The sequence below is a fragment of the Elgaria multicarinata genome, chromosome 1 (genome assembly GCF_023053635.1).
Source record: "Elgaria multicarinata webbii isolate HBS135686 ecotype San Diego chromosome 1, rElgMul1.1.pri, whole genome shotgun sequence".
NCBI lineage: Eukaryota > Metazoa > Chordata > Lepidosauria > Squamata > Anguidae > Elgaria > Elgaria multicarinata.
The window spans coordinates 194,132,902-194,158,664 of NC_086171.1; the positions used below are offsets into that span (position 1 = coordinate 194,132,902).

The 25,763-nt window shown below is 41.8% G+C and overlaps 1 protein-coding gene across 1 annotated transcript in view; it reads right to left on the reverse strand.

Moving 5' to 3' along the window:
* Nucleotides 1-3,715: 3,715 nt before the first annotated feature.
* KCNB1 (potassium voltage-gated channel subfamily B member 1) overlaps nucleotides 3,716-25,763 on the reverse strand; it is a 228,736-nt gene continuing 206,688 nt past the window's right edge. The window contains exon 3 of the mRNA XM_063146076.1: nucleotides 3,716-7,100. Coding sequence (XP_063002146.1) covers nucleotides 5,070-7,100 — 2,031 coding nt within the window. The 3' untranslated portion in view covers nucleotides 3,716-5,069. The remainder of the gene's footprint in view (nucleotides 7,101-25,763) is intronic.

Below are 25,763 nucleotides of genomic sequence, written 5' to 3' on the forward strand. Positions count from 1 at the left end.
CAAGGTTAGGCTGAGAAATAATGACTGACCCAAGAGCACCCAGTGAGCTTCATGGCTGAGCAGGTATTGGAACTGAGGACTCCCACCTTTCAGTCTCTCACGAAAAGTCTGAAATGGTACCACCCAACAAGAGATACATCACACGGGGCTTTTGCTTGTTAGTTTTGGCTCTGAGCTCCAGTGCCATAACAGCCACTTTATCACCCTGAGTGTTTGCTCATTCTACTTCAGGGGAGAACAACGCACAGCTCATGAGGTCCTCACTGGCCTTTTCTGTGGCCTCTACTGCTGCCGAATTTCCCACCAAAATTTGGTGGCATGGCATCCCCCCTCCCATTTTTCCTTTCTTTTAAAGAAAATAAGTTGTGGTTTGCTACCCAAATCTGGCTGTATGGAGGTGTGGCAACAGCACGGGTCAATTCTAAGGGAAAAAATCAGCACTTTTTGCTGCCTTGGCGCCACAGATTTCAAGATGGTGGCTGGGGAGGAAGCATTGGGCCCTGAACCTTTGGTTGTTGTCCACCCTATTCTACCCCAATTCATCTCCTTTGGTCAACCTAGGGGATCCTAGCGATAAAGTTCATCCTAACCCTAACAAATGTACAAATTATAGCGAGGTATTATTTAAATACCTATGGACTTTTTTTTTCCATTAAGTTTTTTCTTCTTCTTCAAAGCACTACAATTTATTTTGTGATGAGTGCAGACCTGTGATTCTTTGCATTTTCACTTTCATTTCAAATGCTTTTCAATTTAGAGTAGATTTCCCAGTGCTCATACATGCTTATTTTGTACATACAATAGTTTAATTCAAAATAAACATGGCACACAATCCGCTGGGAAGTTCTTCAGCACAAGCCGCACTGAAATGAATGGAAGATACAGGAGCATTACTATGGTTTTGTGCCATCCCCATTCACGTCAATGGGACTTGTCCAAGACACCCATACTTTGCTTTTCATTGGGTAGAAAATGGGAGCTAGAATTACACTTTCACAAACAGAAGAAATGCTTTTTGAGCATACTGTATGCTGAGCTTTATTTAGTCTCTTTCTATAAGAAATCTCTAGGAGTTTGGCGATTCACACTCAAAAGGTAAGATATTTTATGATACTTTTGAAACAAGCTGTCAAAAGTCACCCGATAAAATGCTACTTGAAAAGTTGTGACTTGATGTATGAGAGATCTGTGTCACATTTATCTGCACAAGGCAAAACAAAAAAAGGGGGGGTGAGGGAGAGGGCTTTGGTTACAAGGAGAGTTGCACCAGTTGATTTTCTAGGTTTGTTTTCAAATGCCACAATTAATTTGACTGCCATCTCTGAACCAAATGTATAATTTGATGTGCTAAATAATTTCTCTGTATGGCTATATTTAAATGCATTTGTTTTCCTGATATGAAAAATACAATTCCTTTGAAAACTTTTTACAGCTTTAAAATATGTGATGTGGAGATCACTATTATTTTGCTATTTATTTATTTATCTATCTATCAAAAAGTATTTTTCCCTGAATTCTTTTTTTTAAAACATTTGTGCTGATGATGGACATACAACAGACTTGTAACACAAATAATTTAGGGGTTTGACCTGCAGATGACCCATTTCACTTGTTTTTGCTTCAGTGTGGAACTTGAGTGCATTAAGAATACTTCTCTTGCTGAGGTCACAACACTTGGCATCTTGTAAATCCAGTTTTGAAACAATTTAATCCTTCATCCCACCCACATACTTAAATTCCATATGAATTTTGCCAATGTAAATGGTTCCCCCCTAAAACAATAACTTCTAGAGTTGGTCCAGTTCTAAACACTACTCACAAGTAAGCCCTCTGAGTTTAAGTGTGCTTAAGACTGAATCTCTACAATAATACACTTGAAGTCCATTTGCTGTATTATTAGTTCCTAAAAAATTACTTGATCGTTGCAGCTTAACTCAGCTCTCTTAAGTACACTTATATTCATTGCTGTGGGATTCACCCTAAACAGAGTTTTTGCATGAGCAAAAACTAATAAATAACTTTGAAGAACTGATCCTTTTAAAAATATCCTCTTCTGTTGATACTTTTGTAAACAGAGGTACCTTTTGGGTTATTTTGTGTGACTCCTTGCATGAAACGAGGTTGATCCACCATTATTGGGTTAAACTGAGCACAATTTGATCTTACCCACATCTTGATGTAGTGGACTTTATCGGCAGCCATGTGTATGGTTCTGATAGTGATGTAAGACCTCTCAGGAAACAACCCAATGGCACTGTATGACTGGATAATTGAGCAAGTGTGCAAAATATCCATACCTACGTACAATCGTGTGGAAATGGCTAACTTAACAAAGCAATAATTACAACCCATAATAATGTCTTAGATGAACATGTGCTTATTGCTTTTGTCCGTGCATGCTGCATGCATTACAGGCGGAAGGAGAATACAGCTTGAACGGACAAGAATTACATTCAGGACCAACGAAGCAGGTATTTGACACAAAAAGGCAGCTACTCGACAAAACGGTTATATCCAGGTGGTGGGTAGTCTTTTTCAGAGATGCAGTGTATCATGTGCAGAGTTTCATTTCAGAATTGTGTACCAAGGCCTGTTGCATGCAAGTAGTTACACATCACAGTAGGTGCAACGCACTCCACTTATAATGCTCATGATTAAAAGGATTCATCGGCTGTATTGGACGAAAAGCCAGACTTCACTGTTCCTAATTCCTTAATCCTCACTCAGTGAAAATCGTATATACAAGCTTTCTTTCTTTCTTTCTTTCTTTCTTTCTTTCTTTCTTTCTTTCTTTCTTTCTTTCTTTCTTTCTTTCTCTCTCTCTCTCTCTCTCCCTCCCTCCCTCCCTCCCTCCCTCCCTCCCTCCCTCCAGAAAGCTGCTCCTGAAGCTTTGACTCTACTCAGATAAACACATATTTAAGGTCTCCTGCTAGAGGGACAGAACTGAACCCCTATTCCAGGTCCAAGCAAGAAAAAGATTGCAAAGTCTTTATATGCTACTTTTAACCAAGCTGCTTTGAGTTCTAGATCACAACTACTACATGAGCTAGTCGATTTCATATGTGTTCTTTAATGTTTGTTTTTGGATGGTAGTGAACTAAGGCTTCTGCTTATGCCATCCACTTCTTCTACTGCACAGCGAGCCCTCATCAATGCGCTCTGCAAAAGAGTGTGCATTGTACTCTGAAATTGCAGTCAAACTTCCAATGACATATATGTTACAGTAACAACGGACACAACATTAAGGGTTATCATCACAGTTACCGCACAGATTGTTACCTGGTGGGTAACAAATCACAGATGTGACGAGGCACAAATCAAGATAGTGCTTGTTTTAAAGTGCTAGTTTTTTAAATAATAATAATAATAATAATAATAATAATAATAATAATAATAATAGTTCTCTCTGCTCCTGCACTCCACCTTTATGAAAAGCAATCATAACATCAACATAAAGTGCTTTGAATACCAACAAAATGAAATGATACTAGGTTTGATGTAACAGTAGAAGTTGTAAATCCCAAGCTGGTGTTGCAGTTTATGGTTTTGGTCTAAAATGGTCAGTTTATAAATAAAATAGTTGAAACGTATTAAGCCTCTTTGATGCTGGAGAAGCTCCAGGGGAGCCTATCCTGATTTATACTATTCCAAATGAGAGGAGGGTCAGGCTCATTGCTCAGGAACAACTTTTTTTTTTTTTTTTTGCATATTTATATATTTAAAAGTTGCATATCTTTTCATTTTACACTACTTAAGTGAAAAATGGGCTAGAAAGATTCTTCTAGCTTGGTGGACAGGCTGGCTGAAAGCCCTGAAAGTGTGTGCAAGTAATTCAGGGAGCAGGCATTGAATGCCTATTCATACTATTACGTTAAACATTTTTGTGCTGGAATTGTTCACAGTAAACTGGATCCAGAAATGGGATACTGCACATGGAAGCTATGCTTGTGGAATGGGACTTCCTGCATCCTCTCCTCCCTCCCAGAAGCCCTGCACCCCTCCAAATCTCCCCTAGAGGGTCCCATTTCTGGATGCAACCCAAAGCCAGTATGGCATCTCAGCTTAATGCTGCCATTTTGTTTTGGTTTTTGCAGAATGATAAATGGCTGCACTTTTCTTTAGTTCATGTAACTATTGTTTTTTGGGGTGGGGGTGTACCCTACTAAGGATACCCTCCCCGCACATACAAAAGGATGCGATCCTGCTTGTTTATTCACTTCCAAGAATACTGATGCAACTGTCTCATGTGTAAGAACATAAAAATGCCTCTTTCACACATTGTCTTTAACTAGGGTTAAAGACTACCTTCCTAATTGCTTTCCTGATCTCAGATTTGGTGTTACTTTTAGCAGAGTAGTACATACAGTTTTACAATATAATTTTGAAGAGGTGTTTTGGATTTAGTTACAAGTGGTGCAACTCACCCTGCTATTTTAAAAATAAAACTTCAGGTCCCAATGAATCTTGAAGTATTAAGCACACACAGAGAATCAAAAAAGTTTATTTCTCAGTTCACTGAATTTGCAACGTAACCATAAACCTACCCAAGCCCACCCTGTTACCTTTAGACCTTGTATCCACCGGAGAAAAAGGCATAGATGGGGATGTTTGGAACAGTTGCCTCTAAACAAAAAGTGCCGCATTTCTGATCACTGTATCATATTTACCAATTTGTTCCAGTATTTGATTGGGGTTGCGCTGGCCTCCTTTAAGGGGGTAATGCAAATCAGATACTGGCATTGATGTAAAAGAGGTTCATTGAAAATGGGGAGTGAATGGAATATTTGGTCACACTGACTTCAATAAAAGGAAGTTGAGAGGAGATCAAATTATGATCAAGCTGCACAATTTTCTTTTTACTTGAGGATCGTAGCAAAATTGGGGCAACAACTTTGTAGTGCATCCAGAGGAGGTCTTATCCCTACGCCCATCTTAAGGGCATCCTCTTGGCTTTTACAAAACAGGTGGCTTGTTTCAGTCAAAAGTTCATGCCATGCAGAAGCTCTTCTTTGTGTGTTGAGTGTAAAGGCATTCCTTTTCAGCTTTCCACAAAAGTCCTGGGGCGCATGTCAGATATTTTGACCGTGTGTGTTACCATGTCCTCCCCCACCTGGCAATATGTGAACTTCAGGTGAAATGTGATTGTCTAATTTGATAGTTTCCTGGTTACCTCGGTTTCTTCCAGTAATACTTTCCATAGAATAAAGGCAATTTTGCCCTATAAGCTTGGGTGAGGACGGTATAGCAGCAGTCTCTAAGTGGTTCTTCTCTGTTCTATAAACACTATCTCTTTGCCTTAAATAGCCACTGTGTGAAATGCTGTATTTGGGACTTGTGTTTCCAGGTGGGGCTTTCGGAGGGCTTGAGTCATAGAGCAGCTGACCTTCGTCATCAGTGTCAGCATCAATATATTTATGTATTCCAGCATCATGGAAGTTAAAAACTATTGCTGCCTGCTTCTCCGGTGACTTTGTGGGAGTTCTAGCACTTGCAGTAGTGTAGATGGAGGTTTCTGGACTCATTAAAGATCGATCAGAGTGTCCAGAGCTATCAGTAGCGACACCTGTAGTTCCCCTGTTTTTGAGGGGATCCGAATATATTCTCAGGACATTCGATGCTGCCGATCGTATGGCATCCTCTTCCATAAAGTTAACCTTCAGAGATCGTAATTTCAGAGGATTCGTGACTTTTATGGTACTCTTGGGGCTCTCTATGAAAAAAGTAGAGCAATGGCCGCTTTCGAGATTTGGTTTTATCTCCATGAATTTGGCTCCACTTCCCTCTGGCTTATATGGATCCTGAAGTGGATTTTTTCCACCTTTGCTAGGCAGTGTAGTAAGCGGGCTATGGGAGTATCTCCCGGACTCAGGAAACTCTGTAGCACAGCTTATATAACTGTCAATGCTTGACATGCTCCTCATGTCAATTATTCCATCTGCCCGAGTGGTCAGCAAAGGGACCATTGGACCTGGAATGGCCTCCATTTCTAGCTCTTCTTTTTGTTTGCTGGGTTGACCTGACTCCTTCATGTTGAGGTTTGGCTGGGACTGAGCTTTCGCCATTTTGTTGTACATGTCTTCCAACTGCTGGACATTCAGATGCTGAGGGCTGGAAGAAGACCGAGCCTTTTCTGGTGACCCTTGTTCCTTTGTCTCCAAAGATTTGTTAGAGCTAGTTTCAGAGAGCGATCTCTTGGCCCATTTCCACTTGTTTGGGGATAAATGATTATCCTGAACTTTATCCTTTTTGCCTGCATTTTCTCCCTTCTTTTCAACAACTATGTCCATCAATTCTATACTGCGGGCAAAAGCATCTTTCATATTCATGGACACGATGCTCCCATTTCTTTTGGCTCTTTCAAGCGCTTCTCTCCGCTTGATGGCTTTTTCCTGCCTCTTCTGTTCCTTGTAGAACTCTGAGAAGTTATTTACAATGATGGGAATAGGGAGGGCGATCACTAAAACGCCAGCAATGCAGCACAACCCACCAACGATCTTACCTAAGAGTGTTTTAGGGTAGATGTCCCCATAGCCAACAGTTGTCATAGTTATCGTTGCCCACCAGAAGGATGCTGGGATGCTCTTGAATTTAGTATCTTCCTCATCTTTTTCTGCAAAGAACACTAAGCTCGAGAAGATCATAATGCCCATGGCCAGGAACAAAATGAGCAATCCAAGCTCATTGTAGCTTCTCCTTAGTGTAAATCCCAGGGATTGCAAACCAGTGGAATGCCTGGCTAGCTTTAGAATTCGGAGTATCCTCATGATCCGAAATATCTGAACCACCCTCCTCACATTCTGAAACTGAAGTACACTTTTGTTTGATTCTGTGAGGAAGATGGTGACGTAATAGGGCAAGATGGCTAACAAGTCAATAGCATTCAGTGGACCTTTGAAAAACTTCCATTTCTTAGGAGAGGAGAGGAACCGTAAGAGGTATTCCATGGTAAACCATGCAATACACACTGCCTCCACATGGGCTAATTGGGGGTTATCTGTGGCATTTCTGTATTCGTCAATGCCTTGGAGCTCAGGGAGAGTGTTGAGTGACAAAGCAATCGTAGAGAGGACGATGAACATGATGGAAATGATAGCCAAAATCTGTAAATAAAACAGAAAGAGGTTAGTGACATTGAAAAGTGGAGTTCATTTTATTGTTTCTTACACCTGGACCTTACTTTCATAAGTAAAACTGAAGGCAATAAACACGTAAAATTGCACATTCAGGATTATTTCTTTGCAAGGAAAACAGGAAATGAATCTTCCTTTCGGCAAATATGCTTCTTACAAAATTTAGAATAGTCTTCTCCAACCTGGGGCTCTCTAGATGTTTTGGACTTCAACTCCTATCAACCCCAGCCAGCATGGCCAATGGTCAGGAATGCTGGGAGTTGCATTCCTAAACATCTGGAGGACATCAGGTCAGGGAAGACTGATTTAAGTGATATTAATGAGCTCTCCTTCTACAGATATGTTGTTTAAAAACATTTGCTTGAGGGTTCCTCTGCAATTATTTGTTCAGAATGCCAGACAATAGGAAATTTGTTTTCCACTTGGTGGTGAATTACTGCTCTGTAATTTCACTAAAACAACAACAACAGCAGCAGCAGCAGCAACAACAACACTGTTCTAGCTAATGCCTTTGAATTTTACTATGAAAGTTCATGAAAATAAAGATTTGTCTGTAATTGTCTGGACCTCCAACTTTAGATGCTCAGAAACCTAGATCCCTCTGGTACCATCAAGCTTTATGCATGATACATGGTGTGGAGAAAGTGGATAGGGACACTCTTCCTCCCTTTCTTATAGGACTAGAACCCAGGGTCAACCCATGAAGCTGATTGGTGGGGGATTCAAGATAGGTGAGCAGCCAACTAACTGCTGATCCCTTGTTAGGGTTCTTTCTTTTTAAACCAGACCTGGGACTGGGCAGTCCTTCAAATAGAATACTATTAGTACCCCCATAATACTAGAACCCGGGGTCATCACATGAAGCTGATTGGTTTGTAGATTCAAGACAGATCAAACAAAGTCCTTCTTCACATAGTGAATAGTTAAACTATGGAATTCGCTACCACAAGATGTAGTGATGGCCTTAAAAGGGGATTAGATAAATTCATGGAGGATAAGGCCTATCAGTGGCTACTAGTCTTGATAGTTATACACTACTTCCAGTATCAGAGACAGTATGCCTATGTGCACCAGTTGCTGGAGAGCATGGGTTGAGAGGGTGCTGTTGCACTCATGTCCTGCTTGTGGGTTTTCTGTGGACAGAGTGCTGGACTAGATGGACACTTGGTCTGATACAGCAGGGCTCTTCTTATGTTTAATGCCTTAACTAATGTTTAGATTACATACCATATTCATACTTGTCATCTCTGCTATCAAGAGTGTGTCTGATACATTCCCTTTACGTTTAGTTCCCTCCTTAACTTGGTTTATCCTCAACGGTGCCTCAGCCTATATCCCCTGCCATTTTCTAATCCGCTTTATTATCTGAAGAAGTAGGCTGTGGCCTATGAAATCTCACACCACAATAAACCGGTTAGCTCCGGTGCACTTTTTGAATGTTTATCACCTTTCCTACCAAATGCAAATACTACGATGCGTCAGATTCTATGCACATCTACCCATTTGGATAAGAATCAAAATGGAACAAGATGAAATAAAGACCTTCCTCTTTCAGTAGAAACTGCCATTTCCAGTCACAGTCAAGGATGATATATCTCCTGGTGGATGCACAAAATGTGGTACTTGTCAAGATTTCACATCACATATCAGTACCTATTACATTGCTTTGAAGCATTAGGGTTACCCGACCAGATACTTTTTAACATCCTATCTGGATTATTTGTTTAGTTAGTTTATTTCTCACATTTTATTCCAACTTTCCTCCAGGGAGGTCATGGGAGTTGTACTTGGTTTCACCCCTATTTCTTTATCCTCGCTGCAGGTAAGTGAGGTATGTTAAGCTGAGAGATGGTAACTGACCCAAGGTCACATAGTGAGTTTGATGGCTGACTGGGAAGTTGAGCCTAGGTAGTTCATCAGACAAGCATTTTATTGCCCACTCATGGATTTTTGTGCATCCTTTAAATGATGCCTTCCTCCTCCTGTGTGCCTCCTGCTCCTTCTTGCCTTTATTCCTTCACAAAATGGACTCCTTTTAATCCAACTTTTTTGGGGGAAACGGAATGTGCCATTTCCTGCTGTGTGCAGGAAAAGCGGTGCTATAAAAATGGCCCCTGAATGGGCCTCGTGGTCTTTGTTTACTTCATCTTTCTTCTCCAGGAAGAAAGTGGAGTGGAGGTGGAGAAGCAAAGGTGGAGAACCGCGGTTTCCCCGTCTGATGATGCTCTAGGTTTCTCTAACACTCTAACACACTGTTGTGCAATGTACTGTACATGGGGCTTCCTTTGAAGACTGTTTGGAAATTGCAACTGTTTCAAAATTAACAGCTAAGTTGTTGATTGGGACCAGCGTATGGAATACCGCTCATCAGTTTCAAAATAATTGCATTGGCTTGTGGTCTATCTTTAGGGACATATCAAAGTGCTGGCCTTAATGTTTCAAGTCCTACATGGCTTGGGACTAGTGCACCTTAAGGATTGCCTTCTGTGGAGGCTGGTGGCTCTGATGTCATTGGGGCAGCGAACCTGCTCTGGGTTTCAGACAGAACTCTAAAGAAGCTATCCAACAAGCTTCAGCATCAGCCACTACTGACTGCATTGTCTCACATGAACCTGGTTGGATGCTACAATCTTTCCTAGACCCATCTTTAACATTGATGGCTGCCATTTGGGCATTTTACCCCAGGATACCCCCTGAAACAAGGCATTTGCGAGGGATGGGAGGGAGATAGTGGCCACCAGCTGATCAGAGCAAGGATGCTCCAATAAGTCTCCCCTCCCCAAATCACATATCCCTACCCCCACAATATAAAAGAGGAAAGGCAGTTTTGCCCCCTTTTCATCTGTAAGCCCAGTTTGGTTCAGTCTTAAACTCTGAGAGTCCTTGAAGGGTGGAGTTGAGGATCAATGACTCAAAGAATAGAAAATGTAATAAAAAGGCCACCATTGCTTTTAGATGCATTTAAACAAGGGAGCCTGTTGCTCAAGTCATAAATCACATTTTTAAAAGTTGAAAGCTAAAAATTTGCTTTGCAGCAAAACAAACATTACACCCCTGGGCCTGGTGATGGATTCTCTGGATTATGTGTACCACTCTCTATTTTTTGCTTTGCCATTTTTTTTTTAAAGAAAAAAAATTGTACCAAGGAAAGCCAGATTCTACAACCCATATAAATCTAGCAATCTTTCCTGTTTTGCCTAACTTGTTCTGCATCAGCTGGTCATGGAGACAATCAAGGAAATAATCAAAGCACTAAAGCCCCACACTTTGATCACTTGTTCATCCCTCTGGTTCCCAAGGTTTCATCCTGAGGTTTTGGGTAGAATGGCAGGTACAAATCAATCAAACAAATAAATAGCCAGCAGGCATTCCACATAAACTTTCAGGTAGAGATGTCAGAGGAATCCAATTTGGGGGTGAAACTCCACAGGGTTTCGCCAGCTCGGCCTCTTGGACTCCAGCTTGCAGATCCCTGAGCTACCTCGACTCAGGGCATGCCAAGTCAGCAAGCTTGCGGTTTCCTGTCGTTTTGGGTGTACAAATTGTGGTTTGTGCAAATGCAGATTTACGCAAAATTGTGGGTGGGAATATTTACAGAAATTGGGATTTGTGCAAATTTGCGGCTGTAAATAGCACAATTTGTATGAAAATGCAGGCATACATGTTCCTTTACACCAGAAATTTTGCACAAATTGCAGCATTTATGGACGCAAATTTGCCCAAATTGCAATTTGCGTAAATATTCTCACCCCGATTTTGTGCAAAAGCACTCCTGTCTGGCAGCTTGCCCCACGTGCCTACCATGGTTGGACAACCAGTGGGAGTCTGGCAAGCAGAGCATGAACAGATTGTGTGGGAGTTCATCCATCTTTACAATATTAAGGACTAAACAATTGCTCTTTTTCTTAAAATGAAAGCTGAGATTGCTAGAGTGCTGAACAATACGCCTTCAAACACTTTATTTCTGCACTTGTGCAAAATCACCACATTGATATCTTTCTTAATCTATTTATTTATTTCAAAGAATATATAACTTGTTCTTCCAAGGCATTCATATTCCTCAGAATGGCTTATAGCAGATAAAAATACTGCAATCCATAAAAAAAAAAAAAATCACAAACATGTTTCACGTATCACAATCACATAGCAAATGAACATATAAAAAATACAAGTGAAAAAAGCCCTAAGTAAGGCTCCCCCACATCAAATACCATCTGCCTGGCAAGACAAAAGCTTGCCAGAACAGGGAGGCTTTTACTAAGCATTGGAAAGCAGTGAGTGATGGGACCAAACAAACCTCACGATCCAACATCATGAGCCAACTTCACCATAGAAGGATGACCAAGAATGCCCTCTCCTATCAGATCTCGGGTATCCTGGTCCCAAGGCTTTCAAGGTAATCTCAAACAGAGTTGCTTAGCTCTAATAAATTACTAGGAGTCACATAAAATCAATTGGGGACTTATTTACTTGCATTGGTGGGAACAATTCAATGTGGGGAAAAGCTCTCCTGGAAGCAGATGTTACTGCGTTCCTGGAATCCTGCCTGTGTATATTGAAGTTTACATTCCAAGACAGCAATATTGTCATGGCCAATACCTACCTGAGAATTCAAAAGAGGAAAATACAAGGGTGTGGGGGGGGAATTGTCATCTGAATTCTTCTGATCTCCCCTCACCCTGATTTCTTAACCTTTCTTCTTGCTACCACACAGGTTCAGTAGGATTGGCCTGTAGGGTGGCAATGTTGGACTTGATGGCCTTGTAGGCCCCTTCCAACTCTGCTATTCTATGATTCAATGAATGTGTCCTCTTTTACAGAGGGCAGTCCTTTATTGGAAGAGCTACCAGCTGGTCGACCTCTATTTGAAGAACTATACAGCCCAAGTCTGGTTAAGAAGAAACAGAAGAGGCAAAATTGCCCATCGACACTTAGCACCTGGACAGCAGACTGAGCAGATCACCACTTCACTAAGAATTTGTATGTCTATTTAAATTATAGTATCTTTTCCCTAAATTTGCATTTATACATGTAAATTACCGTATGCATTTTTATATAAATTGATGGCCTCTTTTGTCCTCTTTTTTGGTGGTGCATTTCCTTTTTCAGTGATGCATAAATGGCTACCCTACTGGCATGGTGCTTGCCCCATGTCTGTGTTTTGGGTTGTCAAACCACGCTGTCATTAAGTGTGTGATGTGATGCTCAGAGTCTCTTCCCATCACGCTTTTGATTGAAGGAGGCCTGTTAAGATTTACCTGCTCAAGTACAGCATAGATTTTCGTAGTTCAACGTCGGATACTTCTCTGGGCCACTTGCCAAAAGGTATTGGCCATAACAATATTGCTGTCTTGGAACGTAAACTTCAATATACACAGGCAGGATTCCAGGAACGCAGTGACAGCTGCTTCCAGGAGAGCTTTTCCCCACATTGAATTGTTCCCACCAATGCAAGTGAAGAAGTCCCCGATTGATTTTTTGTGACTCCTAGTAATTTATTAGAGCTAAGCAACTTAGGGACAATCAGCGTAAAATTTTAAAGGAGTCAGACATACCAAACACATCCTAAAAACTATGGTTATTTATCACGCACACTGGGCCTGTTCAGACAACATGCAAAGCCATTGTTAGGCCACTAACCCTTTTGCAGTAAGTGGTTAATGAGTGTGTTTAAACTGTGGTTATGTAGCCACCATGGTTAGAAATACTAAGTCATGATTCACATGACATGTTAAGCCATTTTTTTAATCTCAAAGTGTTTAATCACCATGGCTCAGTGTGTCATCTGAACAGGGTCACTGTGTACATCCCTTTACCATGCTTGGGCATGAATCTGCCGCACACAGTGGAATGGAGATGGATATAATGGAATCTTATGGAAGGGTGTTTTGTTTTGTTTTTATAAAAAAAAATTGGACTCCAGAACTGGCTTCAGCCACTTTTAAAGGTCCAAAGACAAGATATTCTGGACTGCTCCCTCAGTGAGTCTAGCTTCTCACGGCATTGCCAGCAGTTCCAAATTCACTTCATCCTCTCTCTCATTATTGCTATGGTTTGCTTTCTTGACAGGTAGAGATTGGCCGTGTTCAGATGACACCTTAAACCATGGCTTTAACCACAGTGGTTAAACCAGAAAGCCAGGCTGTGTTCAGAAGACACCTTAAGCCATGGTTTTAACCACTGTTGATAAGGCTTTTTGCCTTAGTCACTGTGATTAAAGTCATGGTTTAAGGTGTCTAATTTATTTATTTATTTATTACATTTCTATACCGCCCAATAGCCGGAGCTCTCTGGGTGGTTCACAAACATCTTCTGAACATGGGCCAGCTTTCTAGTTAATCACCATGGTTAAAGCCATGGTTTAAGGTGTCTTTTGAATGGGGCCACTGTCTTTTGTATAGAGATATGGGGGCGCTCTTGGATTCAGAACTGTCACTTGAGGCACAGGTGAACTCAGTGGCAAAGAGCACCTTTTATACCAACTACGCCCTTATCTGGACAGAGATAGCCTAGCTACAGTTATCCATGCTCTGATAACCTCTCGCTTGGATTACTGCAATGCGTTATACGTGGGGCTGCCTTTGAAAACGGTCCGGAAGCTTCAGCTGGTACAAAACAGGGCAGCCCGTTTACTAACAGGGACTGGTCGGCGAGATCACATTACGCCAGTCCTTTTCCAGCTTCATTGGCTGCCAGTCCAGGTCCGGGCCCGATTCAAAGTGCTGGTATTGACATTTAAAGCACTAAACGGTTTGGGGCCAGGTTATTTGAAGGAACGCCTCCTCCCATATGTACCTGCCCGGACCTTAAGATCATCTACAGGGGCCCTTCTCCATGAGCCCCTGCCAAAGGAAGTGAGGCAGGTGGCTACTAGAAGGAGGGCTTTCTCCGCTGTGGCACCGCGGTTGTGGAACGAGCTCCCCAGAGAGGTCCGCCTGGTGCCTACACTGTACTGCTTTCGTTGCCAGCTGAAGACCTTTTTATTTTCTCAGTATTTTAACACTTAATTTTAACTTACATTTAAATTCTACTGTTCTAATTCTGTATTTTAATCTTATATCAATTTCTGCTGTGTGGTTTTATCCTGGTTGTGCTTTTTATACTGTATTTTGTATTTGTGTTTTTAGACTGTTGGTTGTTTTATTATGGTTTTCATTTTTGTGAACCGCCCAGAGAGCTTCGGCTATTGGGTGGTATAAAAATGTAATAAATAAATAAATAAAATATGGAACCACTGTGCCACAGGGCTCAATCCTGCTTAGAAGCTTTCTAGGTGGTCCCTACTATAACTCCGGTTGACTAGACTTGAGTTATCATTCAAGTATTCACATGGAGTATTTTCCAACACAGATGAGCTGAGATACAGCCAAATGGCTCTTAACTAGAAATGGGGCAGGTTCACATTTTAATATGAACCAACGTAATTTGCTCTGGCCAAACTAAAAGGTGATCCAGAACTAGCTAACTATATGAAAAGGAGGACAGGGCTCCTGTATCTTTAACTGTTGCACAGAAAAGGGGATTTGAACAGATGTCATCTGTATATATGCAGCACCTGGTGAAATTCCCTCTTCATCACTACAGTTTAAGCTGCAGGAGATCTGCCCTCTTGACCAGATACAAAAGAGGCCAAGGCTTGTACAGCTTTAACTGTTGTGATGAAGAGGGAATTGCACCAGGTGTTGCATGCATACAAATGACACCTGCTGAAATTCCCATTTCTATGCAACTGCTAAAGATACAGGAGCCCTGTCCTCTTTTTCATATGGTCACCCTAACCAGAATGCAATTAGCCTTCGATTTTTGCACTTGTCTAAATCTTGCAATGTAGTTCTCCAATAAAAAAAAATGCACACAGAAATATGCAACTAGGGGAAAATGCACACCAAAATACAGATGAATTTTCATGCCTACACAAATGCATACAAAAATGCATATGAATTTTCATGCAGGCTTGTTAACAAATTCACAAACTGACCCAAAAACAAAATGTACTTGAAAAAAAGAAGTAAGTGTTAACAAAAAGCAAAACAGACAGTTTCGTCCACCCCCACTCTTATTCCCCACCACACCTGTAAAACAAAAAAACAAGCACTGTCACAGCTCTCCCATAATACACTTCAGCTGTTCGTTCTAATGCATGACCCAAGTCCCAGCCATCAAACAGAAATAAGCAGTCAAGGTGCATAAAGCGAGAGCCCTGACAAGCTCAGGGGCTTCACAGCTCCTTAAGTTTGGAAATGTCTTTGAACTTCCCCACTGTACAGTTCCTGTAGTCTTAAAAAAAAAGCCTTTGGGTCTTTTGCACACTTCCTCCACTGCCAAAAATGATGAAATTTTGACAGGGCAGTGAAAAGCCACAGAAAAATGGAGATGTTTCTTCACGGTAACATAAGCAGCAGAAGAAAACAGAAGAAAACACAAAGCCGATTTTGGCTCAGCTACATGCTTGCTCTGACCTCATGTCTGAGTTCTAATCTCCAGAGGAGAAAAAGCAAGATATTAAAGGCCATGCACCATCCAGCAGCTGTGAAGACAATTCATGTCGAGGTGCTTTATGCTTTTATCATCTTAACACCGAAAGCTGACACTTCTAACGGCTTGCTAGAACCAGCTGTTTTGTTGAATTGCACTCAAGGCGTTTCGTTCCCCCCCTCACGCCCCCCCTTTTTTTTTTACAAAACGTCGAGTACAAAATGTGGCGTTTGGTGGCTTTTGGATGGTTCAGTTCAATCAGCAATGTGTCAAGAGAGCATGAAATCAGCGAAAAGTAATTAAGCAAAAACTATTAGCTTGATTGCTGAAGAAGACTTCTTTTCCTGAATATGCATGGAATATATATAATATATTCCAAAGAGAGAGGGATTGGGGCGGGGGTGGGTGGGGCGGCAGCAAAGAAACCTAACTAACATTATCACCATGTATTATACGGTGCATTTTCCTTCCATCAAAAAGGGAGGAAAGCAGCAGCGTTATCAAACACTTCTACTAAAAGTTATAATTATTTTTGCTGCTGGGAGAAATACAGTTGCTGATGCAATAGCAGGCTGCCAGATTGTTAGAAAACAGCAACAGTATGCTTATGATATTCACAATGCAACAGCAACAACAACAACAATCCCACCATCCAAGCAAAATAATAATAATTGCCCAAAGCTTGTTTTTCTGGAGGAACTTCAGCTGAAGCATCAAATATGGTTAGAATATTGCAATGCAGGAGATGTCAGTTTTACAAATCACGAAGTGAAGGTTGTCCACGGCTCAGCGGAAGAGCACATGATCTGCATGCTGAAAGGCACATGTTCAGGATTCAACTAAAGAGTGCTCAGGAGGAAGGGATGGAAAAGTGAAAGATCCCAGCCTGGAGAACAGTTAGTCAAAGCACAAAAGTATGGTGCTGAGACGCAAAAGAAGACAGGCTTTCTGTACCTTTCCCGACATGCAAGCGAGACTTGCTGAAACACCCTCTTTTACACCACTACTGAAGGTACACAGGCCCTGTCCACGTTTGCACCCGGCCACCCTAGCAAAGTGGAATCCCAAGAAGCTGCCTTATCCTAGGTTAGATGATTGTACAATTAGCTGTAGCTGGAGGGAGATGGCTGAACTGTACCTAAGTGCTAGCCAGCACATTCCCCCCCTCTCACATGTATATACAACATGTGGGGGGTTGCTGTTATGTGACCTTCCCTAGCTGTAGGCTGCTGTCAGAGGTGGGACAGGAAGTCAGAGTCAAGGAACACATCAGAGCCAAGAAGTCCCTGCTGCTTGCAGCCCAAACAGGAAGACATTTTCATAGCCCAATGGCCAGCCTGGGTAAGTGGAGCCAGCCAGAAGTCTGAGAATACTTGACTATCACCAGTTCTGGTAGCTTGCCACAGGGCCGGATTAAGGCCAGCTGATGCCCTAAGCACAGCCCCATCATGGTGCCCCCTTGGCCCTTCCACTGCTTAGCCGGCAAGACATTAAGGCTCAATAAGTGCTGAAGGTGAAATAAGACATTAAAAACTCAGTTTTCTTCAAGGCCACCCCTCATGCCAGAACACACAACTATATTAAATATAAACCGTTTTTATTTTATTTTATTTATTTAACACTAAATAGCAAACTAATTACTTACTTATAACTAGGGCAACAGAAAAAATACAATTTTTCATCACTGTTTTATGCATTTTTTAAAAAAACAAAACTTATAAGGGGAAAAATGCAAATGCAAAAATTTATTGGAAACGATTTTTAATCTGGAATTCCTTAAAATTAGATGGCTACAGCTATGGTACCGGTACTCTGTGGTTCCCCCTTCCCTTGGTGCCCTAAACACGTGCTTATATTGCTTAAAGGTTAATCCAGGGCTGGGTTGCCAAATGGCACAGACTCTCTCTCTCTCTCTCTCTCTCTCTCTCACACACACACACACACACCCTCTCTCTCTCTCTCTCTCACACACACACACCCTCTCTCTCTCTCTCTCTCTCTCTCACCCTCTCTCTCTCTCTCTCTCTCTCTCTCACACACACACACACACACACACACACATCTTTGTGGAGACCTGCCAACCTCTCGGAGGTTGGGCTGTGCAGAAACCTAACGTAATGCTGGCAGCCAGCCTCTATTTTGCAGTAAAGGCGGAAGGGGGAAACCATCCGTTGGATTTTGAATCCAGCAGAGCTAATTAGTACAAACAGTTCTTTGCTGTCCAGTGGCATTCTATTTTATCTGGAATTTATATGGGTGCAGAAGGTGAGGCTTGGCACGCTGAAAGATTTATTTGCCATGGAATATTCATGAACTGTAAGGATGAATGAAGAGATCTGCAAGGGTCAACAAGAAGCATAAGAGGAGAGGGGCAGGATTCTGAAATGAGTGCAGTAGTTGGCAGCGGGATAGACTCCCTCCTTCTTTATAACACCAGGAGTGAACAACTTGTGGTCCCTCAGATTTTGGGGGCTACAACTCCCATCAGCCCAAGAGTGGGGGATCATGGGAGTTGTAGGCCAAAATATCTGGAGGGCTACATGTTGCCCACGTCTGGTTTACATGTTTTACTGTACTTTATATACAACTGCTTTATCATCTTTATTTACTTGTATTTATTTTTAATTTGCAAGGTGCTCTGTAAATTTTATTTTCCTCACAATGGATCATATAACCAATGACAATGGATCATATAACCAAGAGTGAGGGATCATGGGAGTTGTAGGCCAAAATATCTGGAGGGCTACATGTTGCCCACATCTGGTTTACATGTTTTACTGTACTTTATATACAACTGCTTTATCATCTTTATTTACTTGTATTTATTTTTAATTTGCAAGGTGCTCTGTAAATTTTATTTTCCTCACAACAATCTTGCAGTGTAGGCTGAAATTTTCCTGTATGACAAATGGGAACTGGGACAGAGAGACTATTACCTGGTTTGTACAACACAGCCAACTCATCAAGGGTTATGAGTAGCCGTAGCATAGGCTGTGGCTCTTTTGATTGTGCAACCTCTGATTGGGCCGATGGGGTTGTGTGTCACATGGTGTCATCCAAACCCAGTCATCATTGATTATTTGATTTGGGACAAAACGACACAACCCCTAATTGGGCCAATCAGAGGTGGTGCAATCAAAATAGTGGCCACACACAGCTCATCATCTAAACCCAGTCATCATTGATTATTTGATTTGGTACAACTCTTGTTTCTTTGGGCTGTTTCTTTATTCTCTAGTTACTTTAGACTAGCATGACTGGTTGTTACAGATAAAAAAAGAAGAAGATATTGTTGTCACAATTTTTTCACATCCTCTTTCCTCCCAGGCCCAAAACAATCTTCCCCAACCTTCTGGATGTTTCGGATGTTTTGGACTACCACTCCAGGCATTCCTAACCATTGTTGATGCTGGCTGGAGTTGAAGTCCAGAACACTAGATTGGAGAATGCTGCCCGAAAGCTACTTTTTAGGAATGGGACATCGGAAAATGTGTTGTAACCACAACGGTATCAAAATATAGAATTGTATTTTAATTTCAGGTGTAGCTAATGCATTGCAAATGCTACATATATATTAAATACAGAAATATAGTACTTTATGCCCCTGGCAATTATATGAGACAATGGAAGATCTGATAACGAGTCTCCTGTCTCTTTAAATGTTAGCAAGTACCATGGTGTGGGGAAGGGGATGATTTGGATAGGACCACAGTGCAGGAGAGTTGACCTTTCATACTGTGCTGTTTTCTTGAAGAAAAGCAGACATTGAAGCTGCAACTTGCCCCGTATGGAAAAATGTAAGACGTATAGCCTGCATATGTATACAATTCTCGTTATAGGAAAAATAGCAGTGAGAAGGGATGATTTTCACCAGGAAAATGGAATGGGGGAAATGGTTAACTCCCCTTTCCAGAGCTCTGTAGTTCTGATCCAAGTCCCCCCCACCCTATGGTTTCTATTTGCTCAAATTTAAAGAGCTAGGAAATCTGTTCTCATATCATTTTAGGTCCTAAAAATATTACAACTTCGCAGTTTATTATCATATCAATAGCATTTTAAGTGTGCAATGTGCTTTACCATTCAAAAGCAATTTGTCCTTATTTATTCATTGACATAAGGTGCTGGATATAGTAATATGGATTTTTCTTCATTTTTAAGGAGATGGAAAGATACTATCACCCTGATCCACTTTTATCTAGCACATGTGGAAACGTTGTCTGTGTATACAACACTACACCAGACCTGAGGCATCAGGGACGGGGGCGGGGGATAATGTCTCTCTCTTTTTTAAAAGCATGTGCAGACCTTTGTGGAATCTTGCAGTGCACAGAAAACCAGAGCTTCCTGCTCATGTGGGCAGAGCACATCCAGTGCTCTGTTGCCCAAATCCGAAAATCCCAAGGCTTTGCACATGTGGAAATGAACCCAATCGAAACTTCTGTTCTCAGCAATGTATAAATATTGACGTTTGCATTTGGTGTTCATGGCTTAGGGTGGCCATTTATACATCCCCCCCCCCCCGGCTCAAAAGAGGAAATGCATTATCAAAAAAGAGGACAAAAGAAGGCACCAATCTGCATAAATTTTGCTTATGCTAATTTATATGTTTATGCTTATATTTATATGCTTATATATGCTTATGCTTTATATGCTTATGCTTATATTTATAAGCTTATATTCTTCTTCTTCTTCTTCTTCTTCTTCTTCTTCTTCTTCTTCTTCTTCTTCTTCTTCTTCTTCTTCTTCTTCTTCTTCCATTTAAATTTTGCCTTTTTTCCTCTTGCAAGGAACACAAGATTGCTGGTCTGCCTCCTCCCAATTTATTCTCCCAATGATCTTGTGAGATAGGTTAGGCTGAGAGTCAGTGACTGGCCCAAGGTCAACCAGTCAGCTTCATGGCCAAGTAGAGACTACATCCTAGAACTCCTAAGTCCCAGTCCAACACTGTAACCACTACACCACACTGGGTCTGATACAATAACAATTAATTTAAATGGAACTGCAATACATCTCACCATAGTGGGGAAGACTGTGTGACCAGGGGACCTGTGTACAGCCTGCTTGCCTTTTCAGGTGCTAACTGTTGATGGTCGCTGCCTCCCCTTCTTACTTATTTTTTTATTATTGCATTTATATCCTGCCTTTTTTCCTAAAAGGAACCCAAGGCGGCATACATAATCCTCCTCCTCCTCTCCATTTCATCCTCACAACAACAACCCTATGAGGTAGGTTGGGCTGGGAGTCTGTGACTGGCCCAAATTCACCCAATGAGCTTCCATGGCCAAGTGGGGACTAGAACCCGGATCTCCCGACTCCCAGCCCAACACTTTAGCCACTACACCACACTGGCTCTCATGGTACTTTATGGTTCTTTACAAGCATCTAGCCATTCCACCATGGCTTCTCACGTATTTGCCCACCTCCTGCAACATCCACACTGGGAATCTTGATGCCCAGCCATGTTTTGTGCCTGAGCCTCTCTGGTTTAGAGCCACTTGCTGTTACAGACTGGCAATTTATTAAGAGAGCTACTCTCATGCTGCACTCTGAATATGAAGAAGATCAAAAATATTATAAATGCATATGCAGTGGCTGATTTATAAAACCCCTTATCAAACCAGCAAGCATTGAAGCACATTTTTCACTGCTATTTCCCAGCTGAGTGGTGACAGCAATGGAAATATGAAATATAAAAGAATAATTTTCTGGAGATATTGAGATTAAGGAATGGCCTGCTTTGTAAAACAAATGGCTTTCTCGATCGTTTAAACACAACTACCAGGGTAGCTTGGTGCCATACAACACAACTTAAAAACATAAAGATGACAAGAAGGAGTAGCTTATGGTGCATGAACCCCAAACTAGAAAGAGATGTGGGTTCCTACACAGTAAGTATATGGAAAATACCTATAGCAATAGCATTGGGCATGCTACCAAATGCCATAAAAATACAAAATAGCAGTATAGAGCCAGGGTGGGGGACCTCTGGCCCTGGGGGCCAAATTTGGGTCTTCCGGGGTCCCAATATGGCCCTCTGGGGTTGTCCAAATGGCCACACTCCCTTCCCTGGCCCCGCTCCCTTTCCCAATCCCCCTCCTCCTCCTCTTCTTCTTCTTCCTACCACTTGTTTACTTCAGAGTCAGCAAGCAGGCAGTGGCAGCTCCCCCTTCTACCACACTATAGTCGGGGCCAGAGCAAGTGGGATGGGAACAAGCAGGTTGCATTGGTGAAGTGTGGCTGGGGGCAATTCCATGGAACTCTTGTGAATGAGCCCCTGTTGAGATGTGGGCCCCCGGCCTGTGCCCAACCATGCCTCCCATTGATGCCGGACCTGTCTTTCTGTTGTTATTTGATGTGCCTTGTGGTTATCATGGCTTTTCTTTAGGGTTTAGAGTTGGGATCCTAGTGAGGGTGAGGTCTTCATATTTATTTATTTGATCTATTACTCCTTTGATGTTAGTTTGATGTGGGTGAACTATCTTATTGTTGGGTCTTTCAATATGAATTACTGAATGAATTGTTTAATGAGGGCAAAATGTCGGTATTATTGGTCCTGGATTATGTTAACTGACCTATTGGTATGTTTCATGGGCTTAAATCAAAGTCACGCAAGCAGACTTCTGCTCAAGTTATAGGACTTCCCCTTAGCTTTCCTTTCCTCTATGAACCCCCCCCCCCAATCTGTTCCAATGGGTCCCCCAACCCCCTGGAGCTGATTTCTTTTTGGGGGGTGCCCAGGCGGTGCAGGGGGAGGAAAAAATTCTGCTGCAGACAGCCAGGGTTAGATACAACCCAAGTTCATTTAAACTTTTCATATTTGTGCCAGTATTTGGACAGATAACCATAGAGAAAAAGAGGGTGGCATTGTCTCTGCAAGATCAGCCACTGTGGAGATTTTCAGACAAGGGGAAATCGTGTTTCTTTACCGTTGCTCTGCTTCCTGCTTCTCTTTGGCAATAGTAACAAGCAGAATCACACGGGAAAGAAAGGAGAAGAAAGCAACGACCTTGTGGCCCATTCAGTTTAGTGGGACAGCGCCCCTTAGTGGGAGTTTTATAGCATAACTTCTCCTGCACACGGCAAATATCATTATAGTTCAGAAGAGTCAGTTTTTCAGAGTCTTATTTGGAAAACAACAACAACAAACAGTAGAAGAAGCAGGAGATGCACAGGAGGATCACTGCATTGTAAAAATGACCCGCAAACATCTGTGAGTGGCCAGTAATTTTATTTATTTATTTACTTAATGGGTGTGCTATAAAAATGCTCATCTAAAGAAGCTCCCTGACTGCTGCACAGACTGCTTTGGCTGACAAATGTGAACCGCTGAAAGATTCTATTATATTCAGTGGTATAAAAATGTTACAAATGTATAAATACATACATAAACAAAATCCCCTCATGCTGCATCACAAGCTGAATATGAGCCAACAGTGCGATATGGCTGCAAGAAAGACAAATGCTATTTTGGGCTGCATTAATAGAAGTATAACTTCCAAATCGCTTGAGGTACTGGTTCCTCTCTATTCGGCCCTGGTTAGGCCTCATCTAGAGTATTGTGTCCAGTTCTGGGCTCCACAATTCAAGAAGGTTGCTGACAAGCTGGAGGATGTTCAGAGGAGGGCAACCAGGATGATCAAGGGTCTGGAAACAGCCCTATGAAGAGAGACTGAAAGAACTGGGCATGTTTAGCCTGGAGAACAGGAGATTGAAGGGAGACATGATAGCACTCATCAAATACCTGAAAGGTTGTCACACAGAGGAGGGCCAGGATGTCTTCTCAATCATCCCAGAGTGCAGGACACAGAATAATGGGCTCAAGTTACAGGAAACCAGATTCCAGCTGGACATCAGGAAAAACTTCCTGACTGTTAGAGCAGTACAACAATGGAACCAGTTACCTAGGGAAGTTGTGGGCTCTCCCACACTAGAGGCATTCAAGAGACAGCTGGACAACCATCTGTCAGGTATGCTTTAGAGTGGATTCCTGCATTGATCGGGGGGGGGGGGGGGTTGGACTCGATGGCCTTATAGGCCCTTTCCAACTCTACTGTTCTATGATTCTATGCATCATTCATAAACGTAATGTAAACTGACCATACAAACAGGATCGCATGCCAAACTATCATGGAATTCTGGAGTGCATTTCTGAAGTGGAGAAGCAACACATGATTGACACATGATCAACACATAGGGCTATAAATATCAGGTTTAGGCAGTTAGACCTGGCCTTCATGTGCTCATTTGTGGTACAATTACCATGCAGACAATTAGCCTGTTGAGCATGCCACCTCAAAGCAACATCTGGGTGGGTTTACCGACATGTGCAACTATGCCAATTTGGTATGTGGTAGTCAGGAACTGTTTGGCCAGGTGTCCTGCTTCACAGAGGACGGTCCTCAATTTGAAGGGCTGTCCAATCCAAGTCTGGTTTAAAGATAAAGAACCATAAGAAGGGAGAACAGGGGAGTTGCTCAGACTAAGCAGGCACACAGGCCACCTGGTCTGTCTTCCCCACTATGGTGAGATGTATTACATTTCTATTTAAATTATAGCTATTATTTCTAAATTTGCATCTATGCACACAACCCTAACCCTTGACGATTAACTACAGAAATCACCTCAACTCTTCTGGCACTCCTGATTCAAAGAGCCGGTCTGGAAGGAAGCGAATCAGAGCATTCTTTCCACTTCAGCAGTTAGTACAAGCTTGTGCAAGGTCAAAGAAAAGCCACTCATGTGAGTTCAGCTACTGGATTATGCTTTGTGTACTATCAGGTTGAATTATCTCTAATTAACGTTGTCAGATGCTTCAGTTCCTCTTTCCAATTTGCGCAAACTCTTCACTTGAATTTCCATTCCCAGCAAAGTCTACAGCTGGTTTAGATTCCCTTTACAGGGATCTGCTTAGTCAACATGGATAAACCCAGACTCATCTTCTGAACAGCAAAGATAAAAGAAAACCCAAATCCACAAGTGAGATAGAAATAGTTGTGCGTGCTTTAAACCAGTGGTTTCCAAAGTGGGTGGTACCGCCCCCTTGGGGGCGGTGGGATTGCATGGGGGGGGCGTTAAGAGGCAAGGGGGCAGCAGGGGGGCTCTCAAGGTGGTCTTTTCCGTACCAGGAGTTCTGGTTACAGAAGGAAATTTCTGTTCGCTATCCTGCACTATGGAGAGTGGTTCAGAAGCTCCTGGTTGCATTTCCAACATCATATTTGGTGGAATGTGGTTTAGTGTGGTCTGCCCACTTTTCTCCAAGCAAATAAATTGACTCCAGATTACGAAACGTGGTGATTTAAGACTCATGTTAAGTGACTTTAAACCAGACATTGGGAAACTGGTATCCCTTCATCAAGCCCATCCATCACATTAAGACTATACAGAATAGTGAGGTACTCTACCCTAGTTACTAAACGTGATATCTAATATTCTTGCTAAATGACTACCAGACTTTGAAAAGATGATATCAGTGGATCAAGTTCATAAATTATGTTTAATTGAATAAACTAAAAAAATGCAATTGGATTTTGAATAAATCTTCAATTAATTGTTACTGTTTTGAATTTTGTTGTTATTATCTTCCTTAGCGGGTTGTTGAAAACGGCTATTCTGAATAATGATTTTTATAGTGTAAGTTAGGGGGCACTGGGCATGAGTTTGTGGAACCAAGGGGGCGGTTACCTGAAAAAGTTTGGGAACCACTGCTTTAAACCAAAGAGAGAATTTGCACATTTGCAGCTTTTCAGAGTAGGAAAAGAAGCAACGATGTATTTAACAAACGGACATATGTTTATATCGTCAAAGTCAACACGAAGACTGAACTTAGGTGGGGATTCACCAGCACCGAAACAGGCCCACAATGTGTGGACGATTATTCTAAGGTGTGAGCAAAAGAATGTCCAAGGGGTAGATGAAACAAAAAGAGACCAGCTGAAATACTGGATATGAGCTTTGGGAGAAAAGAATGCTATTTTATAGTAAATCTGCTCTCTTGCTAACCTGTATTAATGTGTACAAGGTGTCCACAGTTTTTGAAGATGCCCTAGGAAAGATAAGCTACAAGGTCGTAAAGGACTTCGTGCATTCACAATATTACAAATGTGGTATCACTAGCGATATAATAATTATTTTGGCCTGGAAACAGTTCAGATGTTACAT